This window comes from Pyxicephalus adspersus, chromosome 12, assembly GCF_032062135.1.
Source record: "Pyxicephalus adspersus chromosome 12, UCB_Pads_2.0, whole genome shotgun sequence".
NCBI lineage: Eukaryota > Metazoa > Chordata > Amphibia > Anura > Pyxicephalidae > Pyxicephalus > Pyxicephalus adspersus.
The window spans coordinates 21,605,146-21,614,923 of NC_092869.1; the positions used below are offsets into that span (position 1 = coordinate 21,605,146).

The following is a 9,778-nucleotide window of genomic DNA, read 5'->3' on the forward strand; positions in this document are numbered from 1 at the left end:
TACATGTTGTATTTTAAGCCACGGCAAGCATCCAGATATAAACTTTGCATAGGCTACTGTTATCAAAATAATGAGGTCTGCTTTCTTTTTCATAAAGTTTTTCATTCTGTTTTCCATTTCAAACATAACAAAGACCAAAGAAGACCTCATGCAAGACAGGTAGAAAAAAACATTTTACATTGTGGGAGGACTGCTTTATAATTTGTCACCGAAAACTTTTGAATGAGTTTGAAAGATAAGAAAGCTAATATGAAACACAAATAAAAACAGTCCACCTATTAAAATCCAAGATGAATTATTGTTTGTGTTACTTAAAAGTAGCTTTGCACAACTGGTTATGTTTACTGTACTTACAGCTATTGGAATTTCATTTTTAAAATAACATGACAGAGGGCAAATTCAGTATAAGGTATTATATACAAGGGCAACATGTCTGAAAATGCCAGGAATAGTGACTAGTATAGAAACAAAGTACAAAACACATAGTAGTACTTTTTCAAATATGAAAATATAGATGACACACATATATCTAAACAGATGTCAGTGTACAAGGGAGTTTCCTATAACTCGTATAGACTATATTGGGGTAAGTATGTCTCATAGCCACATATGTTCAAGATTGACAAAGTCTTGTGAATAAAAAAAAACATGTAAAAATAAAAAACTTGTAAATCACTTGTATTGTTCAATGAACAGATTGAAAATGCAAAAGACATTTAATACAAATAATTTATTAAAGCTATTAGAACCACTATAAGTAAACCATTAGTTGGTTAGACAATATGTGTTATTTACCTTAAAGAAATGAACACAGTTAATTCAGTATCAATCAGATTTAATTTACAATTATTACTGAATGCCAAACCATGATTAGTAGTTATGGGCACACAGACACTTATCTTTGAACTAATTTATTTAACATAACTGTTTCATTAAACAGTCATGATAAATTAAATGTTTGTGTGTCCATCAGGGCAGCAAGAAATCCCAAAAATTTTTTGTCTTTACATTTCTATAGATATGTACCACATTTTAGATGCTTAAAAATATCATTAGATTCCCAATATTTAGGGAGAAACAGTAACAAAAAGTTTAGCTGCCAACTGTCCTGTGGAGACATATATCAGGCCTTAAGCTAACTACATGGTAAAATGTTTTTATATTTATATAGGATACTGTACAGTGGAGTCAACTCTTACCATCTTGGACAGTAAACATGTATTATCAGGTGAGTTTGAAAATATTAAAATTAAACAGCAAACAGAAATTGATAAACATATCATGAATTATATACAGAGTCTGGGGTCCTTTAAAAGTGTTTTGAAATTATCACACCAGTTTAGCTCTGAAAAAAGTATCTTTGAAAATTCTTTTTAAAATAGGCAATTATGAAAAAAGTTATTTGAACGCTGAAATGTTAAAACAGTCAAATACAAGACCAGCTTGTGCAAGCCCTAGTAGGGAACGCAAACCTGTACAGGCCTAGGATTGTACTGAACCGCCTATTATGTTGTTATCTACTAGTCATTTTCAGGGTCAAAGAACACTTTATTTTTAATACCATTAGTCCTCTCCCCTCCGCCCTGCGCACAACTTTTACAAACAAAACAAAAGAAAATGACCAATTAAGCCAGAAATATCATGTTGAAATCTCGTGTTAGGCTGATGACGATTCCCTGCCAGGCCGCATCCTTTACATTCACAGGAATTTAATAATCTCAAGTGATGAAAACGGCTTGTGAAAGTGCTGTGTGCAGGAACGCGGCTCCCCTGACCTGTGTCCATGGAAGTGAGCACTCCACAGCACAAAAATCACAAGGCCAAAACAGCTGGCTGACAAAGCTATGAAGCAGCAGGGAATGTGGCTGCTTTATTGTTTATCTTTTGTTTATGAGGCTACATTCAAGTTTAATTATACCTTTAAATTAAGGTCTAACAGGCGTCAAGAGAATTCTTCTTCCACAAAGAGGGAAAAGAGAAAAAAAAAGGCAGAGTTAAAAGGATGTGTTTTCACAACACTGTGGTTTCCAAGTAACTTAACATATAGAATTAGGGAATGTTTCATTCCGTTAGCAGCATTTGCATTTTATAGTTTAAAGGCACGTTAAAAGGAACTTACACAAACCCTAACTAACCTACAAAAAACAGAAGGCATTTTACATATATGCAAGCAGGATATATTATCCTGCTGATATATAGTGAGTTCTGTAATACAACTATACTTGAACAATGATAGTGTACACATAACTAAAACATTTTGTTAAGTTGTGAATAGTATAGGATAGTTAGAACCTTCTAACATTATTTTTCTGTGTTCCGTAGTGAAGAGTTCCCTTCACTTCCTGTCCCAGAAAAGAAACAAGAATTAGGAGAAAAAAGAAAGTGTAATTCCTTTCTTAGACAGTGGTCACCGGAACAGGTGTCTCCTTTGAAAGATTACATAAAGTAGTCACCAGCATATCCAAATGCTCAGGGAAAGCAACGCACTTAATAATCACATCTTGGAGCCTCGTAAGACATCTTCATTGGGTAACAGCAACATCATCACTATTGCCTGAGGAAGGGCTTGTAAGTCTCTGAAACATCACTCTATTCTATGTGATGTGCTCCTTTTTTGAGCATTTAGGCATGCTGGTGACTATGATTTGAAAGTTTGTTTACATACTTCACCTTGTAATATAGATTCTTAAGTTAGCAATCATGTCTGTACATTTTAACTCCAACAAATTCCCCCCTAAACGTCAACCTGACAAATTTTGGATTAACTATTTATTTGGCACATCAAACACAGAACAGACTTTGAGTTTACATCAGGAAGGAGCATCAGCTATCTTTACTGCCTAAGCTTACCCTAATACTAATGTGGTCTACATCATTTAGATAATTGAGATATCCTGGTAACACTGACGTATAAGCAACTAGACAACTGTTACCTCTTGGCTTTCCTGTGTTTATTTTATGGTGTGATTCATTCCCAGGTGATAAGATACAACTATCCAACATCGGTTTTATATTATCACAATATTCTAGAGGCCAACCTGTATGATGAACAGTGGTGACTAGTGTACTTAACTGTTTGTATATTGGCAACAAAGCTGAGTGCCGGTGCCAGTATTTGGACTGATGTTTGCATGTAGCAAATTCAAAATGTGTAAGTCTTAGAAAAAGAGTTAATGAGTGCCCATACTCCCCAAAATAGTATGTATGTCACCTTGGTATAACAAGTATCTTATAATTGGCTTTCTAGATATAAATAAATAAATGTATCTTACAAATATAACCAATAAATACCAAACTCAACACACCAGATTGACTGGCTACAGCCCTGTTTGATTTATTCACTTCTTCTGCAGGACTTTGACTATGATGATCAATATATTTTTATAATAAAATAATATTGTTTTGGCCTTCCAAACGTTGAATGCAATATTTAATATATCTTCTATAAGGAAGAATAATATGTAACAATGAAAACTAAAGTCTGGTTTTCTAAACAGAGCAACACAGATTTTGCTCACAGTGTGAGATGGATCATATACAAAGAGACAGCTGTTTGCACTTAAGTAATAGTGCTAGGTCCAGCAATGAAGGGGTGCCTGTGATTCCAGTACTCTACAGTTGCTGTCCCAGCCTGTCTTGGAATTCAGTCTATGCACAAATGGGGGCTTCTTTTACTGCTGTGACATTGGTTAACCCTTCACTTTACTTTATAGAGAAGCCCTCATTATGCAAGTGTATGGCATGAGAAGACATAGGCTCCCTACAGAATCCTTACTGTGAGCAAATTACACACAAGCTAAATGTCTAATATCAAGGACTAAAAAAAGCTATATCTATAAGAATACTTTGATTTGTTTATGTGTAGCATGAAAATTGTGACAATTATAAAATGCTATTCTTGACTCCCTGTCTACTTATTATTACACTTACTCCACACTACACACACAATCACTGTGTTGTGGTCCAGTGGTTTGTGTTTCACCTGACTGTAAAACTGATCATTGGGCAAGTAATGGAATGCAACACATGTTACTAGTGAGATATGGGTAGTTGGGAACTATATGTATAGCAATCACCACTATGCTGACATTTAAAATCTAGCAACTGTTTCTGTGCCAGGTCTTGTCACATGTGGCTGGTGAGCAATACTTTCTGTAGGAAAGCCATCCTAGATACCACAATGAAGCACCAAGAAACAAATCGCCTAGCACTGCGGTAATGAGAAATATCACTTGGTAAGCATTAAACAGTTAAAATGCATGTCAGAAAGATAAAATACCTAATGAGGGCATCACTCTAAAGAAATAAATGGGTATTAGGTCAGCATTCGGAGATAAACTGCCAATGCCCACAGATCACTTCGGGAGCCAAAAGGTTTTGGGATGTGACAAAAGATCTGCCTATCTAAAAGCAAACTAGTTCAACATAGTAAACTATTTTTTTTATGTATTTAGGAAACTGAAAACTGTGTTTCTTGCCTGCGATCACATTTAGTAAACATTTATGATATGTGTTTAGGAACAAAGATTACTTGAATAGTCACAATTTCCACTGATTTGCCTCAACATTTATTTTTATGTTGAATAACATAAATATGGCAGGATTGTATTCACTGCCTAAAGGCAAGAGCTGCACAGCTGACTTATGCTTATAATAGATGACGATCTGGGGCCTCTCACACACAAGTGACTGTAAGTGGAGTTTGTACATGGTTACAACAAATATTTAACGGAATAATAACACAAATAAAGAGCTTGCAGCACTGGCGTGTGAATAATGTGCTGGAATCTGGTGTGTGATCTGTGTGTGAACCCTCTGGGCAGTTTAGCAAAACCTGTTCCTGAGGGTAAAGAATTCCATTGCCACCACCTCCCCTTCCCATCATCCACATGTCCATCATACGGAATTCTTATACTTCATTGCTAGTCTAAGCAGCGCTTTATGAACTAAAGGCTGACAGAATTTCATTGCTTTCATAGCTTGTGTTTGGTATTGTTTAGTATGAAGCCTAAACTTTTCTGTAATTTTTTTTTGAAACCTAATGCACATAAGTATTGGAAGTAATAAAACAATGCAGGTGACATCTAGGTCAAACCAATCAATTTCTATCTCTCATTTTGCCAGGTTAATAAAAAAACAAAAACAGAACACCTGGTTCTTATAAGAAATAATTATAAAATTCATTTTTAAGAATTTTTTTGTCCCTGCCTTTATAATTTTATATGGCAAATTAAAGCAAAGAACAGTGGTAATGTGCGATTGTACTAATATATAAAAATATAATAAAAATTATTCATATTACAGAATGCAGTCCAGAAGGTAGAACAAACACAGTAAATAAGATATTTAGGTTCTCATATGCTACGGGTTAATACTCATTTACTTTGTTATAATATAAAAAATTATTGGGTAATATCCATTTACTTTGTAGTTATGTCAAAAAAGTCCAATGCAATTGTTAAAATAAAACAAATGAAGAGGGATCTGCTTTCTCTCATGCGTTTTAGATTGTATATAATTGTATCTTTTAGAAGTCCACCAAGTTTTAGCAAAATAAAAAGTAAATCATACCAAAGGCAGGAACGTGTAAACAAAAATGGAAGATATTCCAAATAAAAGTATTTCTACTCATCACAGTCTGCTAGTAAAGTTCTATACATATGATGTTTAAAGGAAGGAAGCCTACTGCTCTTCATACTGTCTAGAAAAGCATGTATAGAATTCAGCACTTGTAGAATGCAGACAACACACTAATGGTAAGTTCCACATGCAGCCAACGGTAGAATCCTGACACAGCACACAACATCCATACAGTTCAGTGTGTCACTGGGAAGTTCATAATGTACACAACGGTATATAGCAACCCAGCAAACGCGTTCCACACAATCCATGCAGATCCCATAAAACAACGTAGCCTTTATCTATTAACACAGTACAGAGAGCAATGTTATGAAGTAATGCTTAGAAATCACTTTTCTAACATCTGTAAGAACTTTCTGAAAGCTAATATCTGTTTTCCGAAAGTTACTGCTCACTGCTTTTCTAGACAAGATTCTGTGAAAGCCCAAAGACATCTGAATACAACTTTTTCAGAAAATACAACATGAAATTCAGAGTAGTTATATAAAGGCATGAGTGTGTGTACACGCTGTGTGTTTTGTTATCGCAACTCACAAACTGTCTATTTTATTAAACAACTGCAACAAACTCTACAAGGCTCTCTAAGGCTACAAATAAATGACATGCAATACAATAGGGTTAGAAAAATTTACAGCACCACAAATAGAAAAGCAACTATACTGTAACAACCCAGGGAGGAACATAAACATTTCATAATGCCATTACCAGGCACGCCACTTATATGGGGCCGTTAGCAGCATGCTTCCTCTGAGGCATGTCAACTATTACAATAATTATGTTTTGTACAAGATTTAAACCCAATAGATTCCTTTAAGGAATGTCTTGTACATGATTGCATGACCATGCGATCACATTATAAAAACAATCATCTTCAAAGTATTCCACACAACTTTTGAACCTAAGGTTGATTCTTTGTATTTGTCTTTAAATGCTTTTGCGTCCCCCCCACCCCCTTTCCCAGGGAATGGTTAAAGCCTATGGTAGGTTTTATTGTGTCCTGTTGTCCTGGAGATTTCTACTCCCTTCCTGGGCAGGATGGGAAGTGATGAAAAAGCTCAAACATTTTTATTACAAAAAAAAGGGTTAGAACTTCTGACTTCTTGTCCCAGTTACACCCATACTCCCATTTTTTTGTAAAGGAGTTTCAGAGTCAGTAAAATATGCTGAGTAAATGTTTTTTTCCTTTTCTACTATATGTGCAGTAAGATGACCACTAACCTGTCAAGCTATTCCCTTCTTTCAGGGGCAAACTGACATCTAAACAGGAAGGAACAATCAGCTGTCAATTTAGCAAGATTGCATGCCTAATGAAGTATTTAGGCTTACAGTTGATGACAATGCATGGGGAAGTAGTCAATTTAAAAGTGACTGCACAGCGTTGTCAGCAGTGGCTGGAACAACAAGTATGCTCTTTATAAGATTTCTACATTGCTACAAATTACATATTCTGATGTGCATATATTATGAGAAACATGTAAAAGTCCTATTTTGATTTCTGCCTAGAGATACACTTCTGTTAGTAAGAGAAAGCAGTAAAAAAATTAGTACTGTTATACAATGTTTAAGTATATACATTTTGCAGACAGATTTTACCAAAACTGTACATTTTTAACATAAGCTTTCCTTACTAGCTTCAAGCATGTCAAATGCTGTCTATTTCAATCCATAGCCAAAGTGTTTGCTGTGATTCAGTTCTTACAAATAACATGGCTTGCCTAGTAAAAGAATAAATGAATTATGGACAACAGTGGTTATACCTAAAGGGAGTCCTACCTTGTTCACTGCTGTTGTCCCCACTCTGTGAAGCATGACCACCACTGGAGGGTCCCGGTGTTCCGGCAGAATGTGTGGATACTGCGTCATCGTGATCTCTCCATGAGGCAGGATTCTGATGCGAGCCATGATTCAAGAAAAGAGGAAAACCATGCAAAAAATGAAAAGGAAAGTTAGATGACCCATCAGCATGATTGCTCCCGCACATGTAAACATCAGTTTGTCTTTTTCTTTCAGTCTAACAAAGAAACATTATTGACTTCATCAAGGCATGTATATGTGCATCTGCAAAAATGCTAGAACTTTGCAGATCATTATTTTGCTTTTTTTGTCAAATGTACTCTGCTAATATGCTCTATTTGAGAATATGTTAATTCATTACACACACTTTGCACATCATCTCGACTCATCTGCATACCAGAGATTCCCAAAACCGAAAACTGAATATATGACATGTAAGAAGAATTTGCAAAAGGCATCAAGAAATACCATAAATTATAATCATAATTATATGGCACAAATAATGCAAGACAAATATCAGCTACAGGATAAGACATATTTAGGCATATTAATATTTAACTTTCACTCTTTTTATAGTGCTATATGTTATATAACATCATATGTATAGACAAGTCAAAGACAGGTGTAATATTAAGCAGATACTATACAGCAGACTCTTTAATACAGTGTACCATAGACTACTACCAGTTACTCTGAAAGTGAGGAACTCAGAATATTTTTTACTTTATACTGACAATCAGGTTAAAGGTAATTACACTTTTGTGCTAGACTCTGGGCAGACAAAAAATACACAAACTAGCACTGATCTGTATTTATTTATAAATTTTAAATGTATTTTTGTAAATTAAAGTGTTCATCTGATAACAGCCTCTTGCAATGCCCTGTACAACAGTGCACGTGCAGGGAGAAGCAGAAGCAACATAAGCAGTCAGTCAGCTGTGCAGCAGTACCCATGTGTTAAAAAGAGGCATGCTAATAGGAAAAAAAGCAGAGTGGCAGACAGATGAGAGTATCAGTTTGCTGCTTTTTCATTGTCTAGTCAGGAACAGAACCTAATTTTGGCAAAGAAAATCAGGTTTTCTATCAGCCAAACAGAAATGTGTAAATCCTAGGACAGGGTAGACAGAATAACAAACCCTTCAGTAGGGTAAACACTGTCAATATATATATATATATATATATATATATATATATATATATATATAATTTGTTTTTTTCTAGCTGTTTGCCTGGAGTTCAGCTCGAATAAGCTAGAAAGAAAGGCACAATATGAATCAACTCGGAAAGTAGGAAGTGGCTGCAAAAAGTAAAAAGTGTGATATTTCTGTATGTGAGCTTTATTACAAAATGGCATACGGCATGTGGGACTCTCTGACAAAGTTGCTAAAACTTGCAGCCCAAAATATGCCAATACATCTGAAGCCTAATATATTATATCTTTTTACATTATATTTGTAAAAATGTAAGTGTGTGTTAGCTATTCATAGGTTAAGTATGAGCAGCTCCTAATCACATATATTGTCGCTTGAACAATATTGGCAGTTGACATCTGAATGGATCCTCCATATTTGATAGATTTATCCATGACTAGAAATGGTCAAATCTGTTGAAGAGTGGGCTGCCTGGTACAAAAAGGGAGGAATTTTAGTCAGCCTGGACTGCACATGTTCAGGCAGCTTTAAATGTCTTGTGCCTATATTAAGACAACTCATTAGCTACAACATGGACCTTACAGTGCCTCTCAAGGGCCATTTGGCAATGGGCTAGCCAGATGGCAGTGACTCCTGCTGTTCAACATATGACGTCACGGGATGAAGAAAGTAAGGCAGATGCTGTATTCAGGCTGACAGAAGGAAGTTCAGATTAACAGTAACTGCTCATCTCTAAGATCTAGCATTCCTTGTTGCATATCGCTGCTGTGCATATACTATGGAACTTTTAATATAAAATGACAATGGAGTCCATACATGAAGATTGATAAAACGGGCCGATGGGAAGTTTTAGACACAAACTGCTTGACTTTACAGTGTGAGGGCCAACATCCCCTGCTGTTCATTTACACAACTAAATGAATATCTACAGGAGAGACTGGAACTAGAACCACAAGACGGAGCACAACTAAAAGAGAAATGTCGGTGAAAACTATAAAACCAGACGAGAAATGACAATCAAGCAAACATATAAAAACTTTAAAAGACTGCAATTTTTGTCTGATATAATTATGTGAGCTAACATACCACAAGAAAGCCATAATACAAACTTACCCTTGTGGAAGGTATAATAATTTTAAAGTACATTGGACCTACAGTACCAACATTTCTGGGGACAGTTAACCTTCTGGTTT

General features: G+C 35.4%; 1 protein-coding gene across 4 annotated transcripts in view; it reads right to left on the reverse strand.

Annotated features, from left to right (window-relative positions):
* The window catches only part of MEIS2 (Meis homeobox 2), a 108,540-nt gene that overhangs the window by 80,618 nt on the left and 18,144 nt on the right, over window positions 1-9,778 (reverse strand). For all 4 annotated transcript variants that reach the window (XM_072428793.1, XM_072428792.1, XM_072428791.1 and 1 more), the window contains exon 7: window positions 7,414-7,528. In XM_072428793.1, the coding sequence (XP_072284894.1) occupies window positions 7,414-7,528 (115 nt within the window). The remainder of the gene's footprint in view (window positions 1-7,413; window positions 7,529-9,778) is intronic.